This window comes from Rattus rattus, chromosome 2 (genome assembly GCF_011064425.1).
Source record: "Rattus rattus isolate New Zealand chromosome 2, Rrattus_CSIRO_v1, whole genome shotgun sequence".
Taxonomy (NCBI): Eukaryota; Metazoa; Chordata; class Mammalia; order Rodentia; family Muridae; genus Rattus; species Rattus rattus.
Genome location: NC_046155.1, coordinates 95417890 through 95432609, shown reverse-complemented (window position 1 = coordinate 95432609; position 14720 = coordinate 95417890). Strand labels below are relative to the sequence as shown.

The 14720-nt window shown below is 41.2% G+C and overlaps 1 protein-coding gene across 1 annotated transcript in view; it reads right to left on the bottom strand.

The window, feature by feature from the left end:
* Positions 1-14720, bottom strand: part of Nars2 (asparaginyl-tRNA synthetase 2, mitochondrial) — a 102761-nt gene that overhangs the window by 10158 nt on the left and 77883 nt on the right. Inside the window, exon 11 of the mRNA XM_032892956.1 lies at positions 13041-13178. Within this exon, the coding sequence (XP_032748847.1) occupies positions 13041-13178 (138 nt within the window). The remainder of the gene's footprint in view (positions 1-13040; positions 13179-14720) is intronic.

The window sequence follows — 14720 nt, the reverse complement described above, 5'->3', positions numbered from 1 at the left end:
GCAAGTCGGCCATAGAGAACCGGGGTCAATGTTTCTAGGTCAGCAAGTCGGCCATAGAGAACCGGGGTCAATGTTTCTAGGTCAGCAAGTTGGCCATTGATAACCAGGGTCAGCAACAGCAACTTGAGCAATCAAAGACACAAAAAGATTAATGTGGAGGACATTAAAACTGTATCAATTCCAGTAACAAAAATTCAAGTGTGATCAGCAAGAGACACTTAAATACATTTTAGGCATGGAAAAAAGATTGTTATAAACATAATAAAATTTTAATGAATGGGATTCCATTCTTCTAGGAATATAGATGTAAAGGTTTTTTATTTGTATTTTCTTACTTTCTACAATGAAGATGTTACACTTGTTAGAGAAAATAGAAAAAACTTTTAATAGAGGAAAATTACTGTGTGCTATTTCAGTTTGTAGTGTCTAATCGCTACTGGTGCTTATTTTAATTTGTTTTAAAGTTATTTTATGTATATGAGTGTTGTGCTTGCACGTATGTATGTGTAGCACTGCATGTCTGGTGCCTGCAGAGGTTAGAAGAGGTCAGTGGATCCCCTGGAACTGAAGTTATGAACAATTGTGAGCAGCCAGGTGGGTACAGGGGATTAGACTGTGTCTTCTGCAATAACAACTTCTCGTAACCCTTTAGCACCTATTTCTATTTTAGAAAGTTTATCTGCAATCTGTATTACCTTGTGACTTAATTCTTTGGGTGCTTTTAAAAAACATTTATTTCGTGTGGGTATGGATATGGGGATATCTATCTATCTATCTATCTATCTATCTATCTATCTATCTATCTATCTATCTATCCATCCTCACCTATTAGGTGCAAAGATTAAACTGGGGAAATTCTATGTAAGAAGGGTGGTAATAATCCCTGTTAAAATGCAAGAACACACAAAAATTAATGAGGCAAACTGAAAGGTAACTGTCTCACAATGCTCATGAGAAGCGCCTGTGCAGGTGACAGAAGTGGGCAGAGAAGGCGCAGCCGGGCTGCTGTTTCTCCAGGAACGTATAACCAAACAGCAGTTCCTGCTTGGGCTTTATGTAAACATAACTAAAACAAACAGAAAACATACTTCTGGGAGCTTAGCACTCTTCACAGAACTACATTATAGTAATTCTGGACCCAGTGTTTTGTTTTATCATTCCGTTTGTTTTAAAGAAGCATAGAAGACTAATGCTCATCTTTGACTGCATACTTCTTAATACATGAGGTCACTGGAGAGTTTGCTGTGTGACCACAGCACACCTTAGGCTTCCTGGGTGGTTTTTGTTTATCTGGAACATAACAATTGCAGTAGTCACCTTTAACCTCTTACTCTTATTTATGTGTGCCTCCCCCACCCCACCCCACCCCCACCCCCGGGCCCAAAGGGCATAGGATGCTCTGGAGGTACAGGCCGTGAGTCACCTAATGTGGGTGTTAGGAACTCAAGTTGGGCTCTCTATAAGAGCAGCAAGGACTCTTAGTCACTGAGCCATCTCATTAGCAACTTGAATCACCTTTAAAGCTTACATCATGGTATTATACTCATGCATCCTTAGAAAATGTCTAATCCTGATATGTTCCTCCACTTCTGCATCAACTATTACAAAACTGAAGTGCTAGAGGCGATGAGAATAGACTAGAAGTAGGCTATAACCATAAAACTCCACAGTCTTCCAAGTTTCGGCATTAATAACATCTTTGGCTAGATAATTTTTAGTTGTAAGGGCCTGAGGTATGTGTTTAGAACTTTATTTTCCCTTTGGTGCTGGGGGTGGAGTTTAGGTCTCTGCGCTCTCCCAGTGAGCTGCACTCAGCCCACTGCAAGGTACTTAGCAGCATGACTGGCTTCTAGCCACTGCATATCAGATACACTACTAGCCTAGTGTGTCAGACCTAAGTGTCTCCAGGCATTGCTAAATGTCATCAAGAGGCTAAAGGAGGGCGCATCAATCCTAACTGAAACTTATCAGTTTATGGGCTGCCAAGTAAAAGGTGCTTGCTGCTAAGTATAACGACCTCAGTTCGACCCAGAATCCATGCTGTGGAAGGGAATAACTAATACTGCCAAGTTGCTCTTTGACCTCCATATATGTGCCATGGCATGTGTGTATTACGATATACATATGCCTATGCACATATGTATACATAAAATATAAATGTAAAAAGAACTTCTAGTTTACAATGAATTTGCCTATGCACATATGTATATATATAAAATAAATGTAAAAAAAAATCCCTACTAGTTTACAATGAATCTGCCTTTTTAAACTACCTTGGAGTTGAGAGAAAAGTCTCTTTTAAAAGTTTTGGAGCAGTCAGTAAAAAAAAAAAAATATATATATATATATATATATATATATATATATATAAATTTGATAAGAGCCTATGTGAAAAATAATGTCACTTCTGCTTATAATCCTTTGGCTAATGCAATTCACATGACAGAGCTCATGTCAACAGGGTGGGAAAGTGTAATACACACTGAGGGAGAAGCAGAAGCTTGTGTAGAGCAAGAGTGCACTGCATTGCTCATTCCTCATCCACTGGGTCTTTTGCTTGTAGTGTTCCAACTAGTTCTTCTCTGTTACAATGGACAGAATTGGTATTCTTTCATTTTCCTCCATCAGCCCACAAGAAAAATACAAAGTACCATAAACAATCACAGTTCAGAATCATTATCAAAGTACTGATATCAAGTGACCACATAGTCCTCACAGCTGGTCTGATGTGCCACCTGTAAAGGTGACGCGGAAACTAGTCTGTTAGCACCTCCTCTCTGCCCAGTCAGCTGTTGCATGCCCAGCTGTAGGCCCAGCTGGATTATGTCGGAATGCCTTAAACTAGTTAGAGCAGTGGTTCTCAACCTGTGGGTATGGGGTCCACATATCAGATATCCTGCATATCAGATATTTACATTATAATTCTATAATTCATAACAGTAGAAAATTACAGTTATGAAGTAGCAAAAAATATTTTGACTGGGAGTCACCAGAACCTGAGAACCTGTATCGTAGGGTCGCAGAATGAAGCTTGGGAACCACAGAGCAACAGCATATCATCAGGAGCTGCTGACTTTGAAAATTCCCTTTGAAGAATATCTGTATCTTTTACTTATGTGGCATACTTATTTATTTCTACTTTCAAATTTCACTATGACTACTGAACAACAAATGAATGGTGTAGGAACCCTCACTGCTCCCTGTTAGTCTTTTTCTTAGGGATTTATCAAATCACAGGCAAAATTCAGCCCACGACCTTGAATTCTTAAATGTCCTCTGTATTAACAATCATTTGTACTTAAAGAGAACAGATTACAGGATCAGAACACAAAACACTGGTGTAGATGAGGTGGTTCTGGGGTCAGAAACTGGAGCCAACCATATCATTAAAGATCTGCAAGTTGCAGAGAAAAATGTCTTAATTCAAAATGACCTAGTTTGAGTCCTTTAAGTATGAATCACCACTGTGTTTCTTTGAAGTCTGAAGATTTTTTCTTTTTATTAAATTTATTCACTTTACAACCCATCATCAGCCCTTCCTCTCCTCCCAGTACTCCCTCACGTAAGTCCTCCTCCATTCCCCTTAGAAGGGGAAGCTCCCCTCTGGGTGTCAACCCCCCAGACCCCCATCCTACCCCCAAGTATTCCCCCCAAAACATCAAGTTGCTGAGGGACTAGGCACATCCTCTCTGAGGCCAGACATGGAGGTCCATTTAGGGGTGCAGGATCTACAGGCAGGTAGGCAACAGGCTCCAGGACAGCCCCTGCTCTTCAGGGATGCATATGAAGACCAAGCTGCTCATCTGCTACCTAAGTGCAGGGGAACTAGATCCGGTCAGTGCTTACTCTGGTTGGTGACTCAGTCTCTGGGAGCCCCCAAGGGTCCTGGTTAGTTGAATCTGTTGGTCTTTCTGTGGAGTCCCTGTTCTCTTCAGGTCCCTCAATCTTTCTCCCAACTTTCTGTAAGACTCCCTGAGCTTCATCTAATGTTTGGGTGTGAGTCTCTGCATCTCTCTCCACTGGCCTCTCAGGAGCCTCTCAGAGGACAGTTATGCTAAGTTCCTGTCATGCATGTCCTTTCGGGTCTGGGTTACCTTACTTATTTTCTAGATCCATCCATTTGGTGAAATTTACGATGTCCTTGTTTTTAGTATAACCTGGAAATTTTAATAGTGGAAGCACTTTGGCTCTGCTGTCCATTCATTCTCCTGCTAAGGAAATACCAGAGTTTGCACATCCAAAACTCCCCCAGCTTAAACAAACCTGTTTCAGTCTGTTCATCTTCTAGGCCCAGAGTGCTTCCTGGCCCATCTTCCTCCATGGTATAAGTTTTGATTCTGTTTAAGTCACACAGCTGCAGCAGCAAGCTGTCTCGAAATAGTTCATGTTGGTATTCAAGCTGAGTGAATCCTGGTTTCTATTTATGATGTTCTCCTCTGACTCTTTGATTCCAATCAGTGTACTCAAATACAACTTAAAATTTCAATTAAAAATAATAGGCTAAACAGGAGCAAAGTCTTTGATTATGACCCTTCTATGCTATGTTCAGGAAAGGGAAAAGTTTAATGTTCTTTCTTCCGTTGCCCCTGGAAAGAAGGTAGAAAGAGGAAATATCCTCTAGATGCGATGGCCGGAAGATTCAGATGGGCTGGCAGCCGGCAGGGGCTGAAGTTAGTTATGTCTTATGAATCCCGAATCAGTCTCATTACTTGTGCTACACAGGCAGAGTTTATAGCTTACAAAGATACTAATGGTTTCAAAGGAATGGAATTTTCACCTTGTCTCAAAATGCTTCCGTTCCCTCAGGGCCAAGGTAATTACCACACTTCTCTTTTCCCTGGGGAGCTCCAAATTCCAAGCTAGCCAGCAGGAATCAGCTGAGAGGTACATAAACATACGTGTTATCTGAGTTCTTCCTCTCGGAGAAAGGAAATTATTCTGTAAATGCCTCCTTTAATTAAAAGTCCAACTTCTGGAAACTACCTGTGACTCACCCTTAGTCCTCTATCTTCTAGTTCAGTTCATAAACCATCGCTAGTTCTTTAGAATAGTGTGTGTGTGTGTGTGTGTGTGTGTGTATAATTAGGAGTTGTTTGCTCTTCCTTCCACTCAGTCTGTGAGGCTTGAGTAGCAAGTACCTTTACCCACTGAGCCATCCTTATGGTACTTTATGCAGAGTCTAGTTTGCAAAGCTAAGCAGACACTTTCAAAAACTATTTGAAGCGATAAAAGAACAGCATTCCCCACTGAAGTGAAATTACTTAAAATATAACATCATGTATAAAAGTACAAAAATAGTCTAGTTCTATTAGCTTTTATAAAATGAGCACACGGTGTCACCAACATAGATCAAAAAGCAAAACAAGATTAGCATTCCAAAAAGTCCCTCTGTGCCTTCTTCTTGTTATCATCCCTACAAAGAATTACATAGTAATTCTTGATTACAACCTACATGGTGAAGTTACTTTTTGAACTCTGTATAAACAGCACAGAGCTCTGGAGTTTGGATTCTTGTACTTAAAGCTGCCTCTGTGGGACTCTTGTGCTGACATCGCCTTCCTCACTCTGCTGGGCTGGTGTGCAGGCTATTGTGATGTGGTTCATTAGTCAGCCAAGGAGATTCATTAACTATCTCTTGATTGATTTTTATTCTCATGCTATATCCTATCATATAATGCTTAGTAGTGCTATGAAAATGGAATATGATTTCTAGCTCCCAAGGTCTGAATAAAGATTTCATCCACAGATGCTACTGGGAAAAGGCAGATACCCAGTGTAGAGGGTCATCAGTTCACAGAAGTATAACGCATTTCTCCAGTGACTTCTGTAATAGTTCTCCTGAGAACGTGGACAGAAATGTGGAACCATAGTAGGCCAGGTCTTGTACAGATGCAAAGTGAGCAGCGGCCCCCACTCCTGCCGTCATGCCTTCACCACTGTGGAATGTGTTCTCTCAAAGTTTAAGCAACACAAACCCCCTCTTCTCCAAGGTGCTGTTTGCCAGGCATTCATTCTATCACAGCGATGAGAAAATTAACTAACATATGTCCTACTCCTGCAAGATGGGTGTAGCTACTTAAGTGAGATGATAGAGTCATTCCTTTACTCTGAACTACTGTTCTTCATAATAGTACAGCTTCCTTCTTTAATGACTTATTTTATGTGCACTGGTATTTTGTCTGCATGTGTATCCGTGTGAGGGTGTCAGATCCTCTGGAACTAGAGTGATAGGCAGTTGTGAGCTGCCAGTGGGAGATGGGAATTGAACCTGTGACCTCTAGAACAGCAGTCAGTGTTCTTAACCACTGAGCCATCTCTTTAGCCTGCAGTGCAACATCCATTACAGTCTTAAAAGGTATCTGTATTCTCTTGTGTGTCTACTGCTTTAACTAAACTCATTGTTTATAAGGAAATGAGGAGATTGAAAGGGAGAGAATCAGAACAGCAATAAAAGTTTAGAAATCTATCACACGCATGTCAAAGTTTCAAATCTATCCCCCTCCCTACAATATATTCCCCTATCCCTACAATCCAAAGTACACACATAGAGCCTGAAAGCAACCTGAGCTGGGCTGCAGTGCATACTTTTATTTGATATAAATTGCCAGGAAAATCATTAGTCCTCACTAAGTAAAAATAGCAATTTCTTCACTATTTCTGTTGATTCAAGGATCAAGTTATTTTGACATAGCTCAGTGCACTAGGCTAGGGAAATTCACTAGATGTTCCTTGGTTGCCTGTCCAAGTGACTTCCCACAATATACTTCACTGAATGTCCATCGATGTGTCATCATTTCTGATGCAATGCTAAAACATATTAATGTAAGTACTACTGACACGATCCTGAGAATCCTAACACTACCTGGTGGTCCTGATCTACCTCACTTACAACCGCTGGTAGTTACTGTTCCACATTTGCAAGTTATGAATGAATATTCCTTGAGAAGCCATTCATAATAGCTGCATATTTTCCATTTGCATTTAGGGTATTTGATCAATGTCCTGGACCCATTTTCTATGTTTCCTTAGATTTATTATATTAGGCTTTCAAATGACAAAATTATTCATTGTAATTTATGTGTTATTCTTACATATGCCAGTAAAAAAAAACCAGGTTACATGAAATCACTGGCTTTTAGAGATGCACCTCAGAAGTCTAGCACAATTCTCTGACTGTAGGGAGGACATCCTAAGGCTCCGTGCCAGCAGAGCCTTGTCAGAGGTAAGCTGTAAGAGTGCTGGAGCTCAGACCTCCACTCTCACTCTAGTGTGCTTCGTTATGGCCGTCTGCACACCTTCATTTTACTGCAGGGGGTGGAAGAGAATACACCAACACCGGACTGTGAAAATACCAGCTTTGCATCTACTACTCCAGCCCACAGTTTAAAACTGTTAAATACTTCTCTATCCTCATTTGCATTCTCTATTCTCATTTGCTTGGGAAAACTACCATCGAAACACCTCTATTTTACTGTTTTTTGTTTGGTTGTTTGGTTTTGTTTATTTGTAGGGTTGGGGTAGGGATAGTGAGATGTACTCTCATTCTATAGACTATGTGGTCCAGGCTAGCTTTCAACTCAGGCAACTCAGCCTCCAACTGCACGAGCAAGCCGCCATGCAGGCCTTCACAATGGTTTGCAAGCTGCCATGCACACCTTCACAACGGTTTTACTCTTTAAGCTCTCACGGAACCTCGTGGTTTGCTTCTTTCTGTTGCTGTGATAGATGCTATGGTGAAAAGTGACGAGGAGAGGAGGGTTTGGTTCATCTTACCTTCGCAGGTCACAGTGGGTAACAGATGGCAGGGCAGCAGCAGGGAGCATGGGGGAGCAGGGAGGAGAGCTGCTTACGGCTTGCTCCCTAGCCTCTGCTTAGCCAGCTTTTCCTTTGTTCTTTTACTTCTACGCCTTCTGTTTTAGCCTTCTTTTTAAAAGTTAAAATTTTTATTTATTTATTTTTATGTGTATGGCTGTTTCCCCTGCATGTTTACCTGGTGCCTGTGGAGGCCAGGAGAAGGCACTGGATTCCCTGGGGCTGGAGTTGCAGACAGTTATGAGCTGCCATGTGGGTGCTAGGAATCGAACCTGGGTCTCTTAACCACTGAGCCATCCCTCCAGCCCAGACAGAGTTTTTAAACAGCCTAGGACCCTTGCCTAGAGATGGTACTTTACAGTGGGCTGGGCCTGCCTGTGTCAGCCATCAACAAGTGCCCACAGACCTGCTCAAAGGACAAGCTAATGGAAGCAATCCTCTGGTGGAGACTTCCCCCAGATCACTGTGGGCCGTCCAGTTGACAGCTGAAGGAATGAGGAGAAATTTCTTGCATAAACTCTGGCAAACCTTCTGCAAACCTGTAATTAGAGTCCCACTGAGAGAAAGACAGCATTTATTCATATGCCCCACGGTTTATATATTTACCACTTGAGTTTTTTAGGAGTAGAAACAGGTACTTTCTGCAGGAAAAAAAAGGAGGTTGCTAATATAAATGCCACTATCTATGGCTAATGTAAATATCTTAATTAAATGACGTTCAAATAATGTGGTAATGAGAAGCTATACGCTATAGTACTTCAAAGACTAGGGAAGCACACTAAAGTCTCATTATAATGCTTGTATGATCTGAGGCATTGTCAGAGTCTGCCGGTCTCCTAGAACGGACACATAAGAGCAGGACTATCTCTTTAGGGCTCAGATGACAGCACAGCAACACACACACACGGACACTGGGCATGAGTGTCACACACAGACACTGGGCATTACAGTGTCACACACGGACACTGGGCATTACAGTATCTTTCACAATAAAGTTATCACAAGTTAAAAAGGAAGAGAGACAACACCATACTTTTTAACTTCCTGCTACTCCAAATCGTAAGTCATACTTTCCGTACGTTACTAATCCTCAAATTTAGATAGTCTCAGTCCCACATAGAACCCTGACTGAAATTTTATGAAAGATCCAACTAGAACTTGCCAGCTGGGTCAGTTCAACTCCTAGGAACCAAGAGTGATCATAAACATGTATTGTTTAATTAAAATTCAGAGGGATTCAGTGTTTTGTCTAAGATCAATCACATAGTTTATTTTTATTGCTGTTGTTTGTCTTGTTGAGACAGTGTCTCACTATGCTGCCCTTGACGATCCCGGAGCTCACTATGTAGATCAGGCTGGCCTTGACATCACAGATAACTGTCTGCCTCTGTCTCCCTAGTGCTGGGATTACAAGTTTGTACCTCCACACTTAGCTCAGTCATGTGATGTATAACACACAGATCTGTAACCTGAACCCAAGAGTATGTAACTCTGGGCCATTATATTTCCTTTTACATCACTGTCACTGCTCAAGAAATTTATAGTAAAAGTTTCTAGCCAGCCTGGCCCTACTTTCCTTAACAAATCAAGTTTCCATGTATTTGTGCTCACCCTGTTTCTAAAACTTGGACGGTTTGTATTCATCCAATTGCCTGTCCTACACAAAACAGATTATTAGATACTTGCCATGTTCTTGGCCTTATGCTAGGCACTGAGGCTGTATCGGTTAAGTAAAAAGAGATCTACAGGTGCGCTAGACAAAGGAAAGTCACCAATTAAAGTAGTGATATGTGTGAATAAAAACGTCCTGTGTTAAAAGTTAGGATGGGTTGAGAGTCAGCAGCTCAGATCCAGCCTGGCCAAGATGCTCATTGGTAAAACAGTGTGTGAGTGTTTTGGGGGTGACCAATCGCTTTCCCACTGGATTATGGCTCATGGCCAAGAGCCTGTAGCTATGGAGATGAACCCTAGAGGAGAACCTCTATTACCGTGCTGCTAATGGATAAACTGTCGTTAAACACTAAGCTTTATCCAGAGGGAAGTGCTGTGCTCAGACCACCAGAGAAGCTTCTTTTGGTAGTGGACAGTGGTTAATACAGAGACTCACAAGGGGTCAGAGTGCAGAGAACACGTGTCTGTGGACTGCTCATCCCCAAACAGGGCATGCACAGGTTTGAGGACAGGCTGCTGTGAAACGCTGTCCTCTGGATATGACAGGGCCACTGTACTTATAAACTCACAGCAGCTGTGGTTACCTGCATACGACTAAGACAGCAGCATTCCAACAGATGGAGGAGAGGCTCTTGAGGCCACATCCCTACCCGAGGGAATACTGGCAGCTGATGGTTGCTGAGGGAAGAGTCGGATTGTTTTTCTTCTAGGAGTGTGGCCTCTAGAAATATATTATGGCATACACATAGGAAATTCTCAAATAATGAATAAAAAGTTACATAAAATTTTAACAAGTGAGCAGCTCTAGGTCTGAAACTTAAGGGCATCTAAAAGATATCTCTGACTAATTATAATGGTCAAAGAAAGGTCTTATGAGAAACGCATGATTTGGAGAATAAATAAAATTATGTAGGCGTGAAAGACTACTCAGAATAAAGCATATGCAGCAGTCCAAGGCAGGAGGCTGTCCACACTGGCAGAGGGTGACAGGTGTGGACCGAGCCGAGCATCAGCGTCAGGAAGTCACACTTGGCTTAGGAGGAACAACAGGAGGCTCCTGACTGGTCTTAAGAAAGGGGGTAACATGATCAGATTTACATTTTAACTTTTTTTTGAGTCCAAGTTGGCTCCAAACTATGTAGATGAAGATAATGTTGACGTTCTCATCTTCCCGAGTGGTGGAATCCCACAACTGGGCAGGTCACAGCCAGCTTTAGGTTTCTATTTTCTAAAGCTCGTGCTGAAATGAGGACAGAGACGGTGAGGGAAAGAGTAGACACAGGAAGAATGGTTAGGAGGTCACAGAGAGGTGCAGGCAAGACACAGATCTTAATCTAAAAGGTAAAAGCAGAAATGAAAATAAACAAATAGATCTGAGTCACATCTCAGTGTAAAATGTCAGAATCTAGTAATGATTTGCATTTCACTGTGAGAGAGAAATTTCAGAGATGACTCAGATGTGGAATTGCCACAATCACAACAAAAGAAAATATTAGAAGATCATGGCCAGAGACGATGACACACTCCTTTAGTCCTCGCACCAGAGGCAGAGGCAGGTGGATCTCTTTGAGTTCTCTTCTGAGTGTCAGGTCAGCCTGGTCTACACATTGAGTTCTGGGCTAGCCAGGCTTATAAGTCAGACCCTACTGAAAGAAAGGAAGAGTAAGAATAGATAGAATATGACTGGGGAGGGAGGGAGAGAGAGAGAGAGACGCCATGCACTCAGTTCTGGTTACTGCCTTTGACAAGCCTTTAGCTTACATAGTAATCAACGAGGCAGAATGGATGAGATAGCTCAGGGGATAAAGGTTTTACCAGTAAGGCTGATAGCCTGAGTTGGATCTCTTGAGTTCCACACAGTGAACTCTACACATTTACAATGGCATGTATGTGTGCTCTTCAATAAATAAATGAATGTAATAATCAATAATAATAATAACAACAATAATAATAGATATTAGTCCAGGACTTTAAAGAGAATCTGAATTAAAATAAATTTCTAATTATGTAAGAACAAATGATAAGCCATTGGGACATATGAAATTACCTTGCAAAAGCAAAGATGTAGGATTAGACTTAAGGAATTCCAACATCTGATAAATTGGGAGGAAAAAAAATCTGTAGAGATTTAATCAGAGTGACCAGTGAAAAGAGAGAGGATATGAAAGGACACCACACCACAAGCTGAGGGACAAGAGGGTTTTAAGAATAAGAAGTTGCAGACAGGTCAAATCAAAAAGATTTCTGAAAAGTCCCTGGGCTTAATGACATGAAGATCACCCCTTAAGTGGAACAAAACAGCTGCAGCAGCTGGCAGAAGAGGAAACTGTGCTCAGGTAACAAAAAAGAAGCAGAAAATATGACTGATCCAAAAGTGAAGCAGACAGGGCGCAATCAGGAGGGCGAGTGAGGACCAATTAGGTTACATAGACCAGGAGACAGACACATTGCTATAAAGTTACCAATTCTCCGCTTGCTACACAGACCCTCAGTAAGGTGGTTCCCGCTGCCTAGGCAGCTCGAGTTGAGTCTTAACAGAGAAGGAAAGGCTCAAGCAGAGGACTCACCACAGTATAGTGTAGAAAGGAACTCAACGAGAAAGAGAGTACACTGAGTGGCAGAATATGAGAATGCCCTGTGCAACCACGGTGTAGGGAGAGTAGAGCTAAATTATCTTTCTAAGTTTTTCATTTGTAAACAGAGAAAACAAGTTTCTTGGCAAAACTGCTCTAGGATTTCAAGTCTGTGACATATACTGTCTTCCATCACTGTAGAAGGAAGGAGGAAACTTTCAGTCAGATACCTATCTATATGTACAACGGGGATGTTTTGTTTACTTGTGGCTATAGTATAACCTCCATTTTCTACAAGTGGTGAGATACTGGACAACAAAATTTAGGTTTTTGATCTATTTTGAGATAAACATATTTGTCTCACAAACATAACTAATGATGTTACAAAAAAAACAATTTAGTAAGTCTCTTGTAAGTCAAAGTATATTTTTATATCTCATCTTGTAAGCAGTAAGAAATTGAAGAGAAAGTAAATTAGAAGACTAAAATCAATTAGAAACAGAGTGAAGAATCAGAGAACCAGTACAGGCAGATAGAGAAGACAGATGAGGCCATGACAGACACTCTACTGAGAACTCTCCAATCCCTCCATCCCTCCCTCACTGTCTATATATAGCCCGGACAAAAGAACTCTAAGCCAACTGTCCTTCTGCCTGATCATGATAGTGGTATTATCTGTGCTCCAGCAAGCTTCTTTCTTAGGAGTCTCCAAATCAACACTGAACTTTGACATCAACCCGGTGTTGTTATCCAGTGTTCTAGGCTACTTCCTGAAAGAAAGGCAAAAGCAAAATGAAGCCCACTCACACTTGGATCTGCTAAACTAAGGCCCCCTGTGAGAAAAAGAAGTGTGTTTATAGAACACTGGGCTCTGTGGGAAGACTGATGGGTATTATTTAAGAAAATATTTTTAAAGTTAAAGAAATGAAACAAGGCGGGGAGGATCCAGATTCAGAAGATGAACTATACTTATAATCTCCTTACTGTGTGCTGAGGACCATCTTCATTCTCCCGCATGTAGAAGGGCTTGAGTTCTGATGGATAGTTAATGACAAAGACTGGTATGCTGCCACAGTGTCTCACCAGGTACTTCTCATGTTCAGTTTGTAGATCAACACCCCACTGTAACGAGAAACGAGAAGAAAGGGCTAAAATATACACATGGAAACAACCTGTACCAGTTCCAAGGGCTTCTGCCCTTGCGGCTCAGTGATGTGTGCAGCTGCCTGCTGAGGTTACGCAGCTGACTAAACCAAAGGGGGAATGCTTGCTGAGAAGAACGCCGATGGCCTGGAGAGATGAGAGCTGAAATGAGTAGATAAACACTATTGTTCCTGTGCCCCATCTCAGGGAGTAGCAGTCCCAAGCACAACACAGGCAAGAAAACAAAATACTTCCCAAAAGGATAAAACTGATAGAGAATTATGTTTTTTCTATTAATATTGTCTAGAGCTTCTCCCCTCGTTACTATTTCTAAGTCTCAGGAAATTAAATGATGGGCGATAGTACTTTTAATACTGAGCCCATCTTTAGCAAGATGGCTTTTCTCAGAAAATTTCTATTTTAATAGAAGATAATTTATACACAAGATGTTCTTTGATAACTATGTAGCAATACTGCCCAGTCTATTTATTTAGTAAATACTACTGTGACTATTAAATTCCAGGTGGCCTTTTAAGTACTGGATATAGTAGTAAAAATAAACAAACAAAAACAAAAAACAAACAAGCAAACAAACCCCGAAATGGTATCATGCTTGACTTCATGAAGCTTGATAGGAAATATCAAAGTAGAAATTACACAAAGAATTAACTGACTTTAAAACCAACAAGTACTGCTGTCTGGGGGTACACACCTATGATTCAGCCATTAGGAGGTAGACACAAGATCAGCATCATCCTTAACATAGGAAGTTTGAGACCAGCTGGACTGCATGAGATCCAGCAAAGAAGCTCAAGTCACTAATAAACTGTGCAGAGCATATGAGAGCTTGAGATGGGACTACTGTAAAAGACTGTGTAAAAGCATGTGTAGCACACCATATTCCCACAGGTTTGGCAATACTCTGCTCCCTAAACACTTTAAACAAGATGGGGAATTAGGGAAAACTACTTTAGATTCATTTCCTTAAGAGTAACTGCCCTAGTTAAATATAGACTGGCTTGCATATACTGGTGATAGATAAACAAAAACTGTAAAAGTGTCCCTGATTTTATAAAGGTAGGTAAAAAAAAAATTGCAATTCTCCAATCCAGGTGATTTATTGTATTACGGGTTTTTGTGTTAAGATCAGTATGACTTTGTTCTCAGTCTTGACTTCTCAGATGTTTATATGCTGCAGACCAACCAGAGGCACCAGGTCTTTACCAAATGACTTAGCTAGAAGACAAAGCTGAATGAGCATGTCGCCACAGAGAAAGGGAGTCTCGTCACACAACCAGGGTTTTCTCTAACATATCTCCATTTGGTGTCAATCAAAACATCTACTGGCAATTTAATTAGGAAAAAAAAAGCAACATACGCCAGTTATATTATGTGTAGTAAAGGAATGGGAATGAAGGGGGTGGGGAAGTAAAAAAGAATAAGAAAACATTCACCCAAGCAGTGGTGGTTCACACCTTTAATCCCAGCACTCAGGAGGCAGAGGTAGGTGGATCTCCAGTT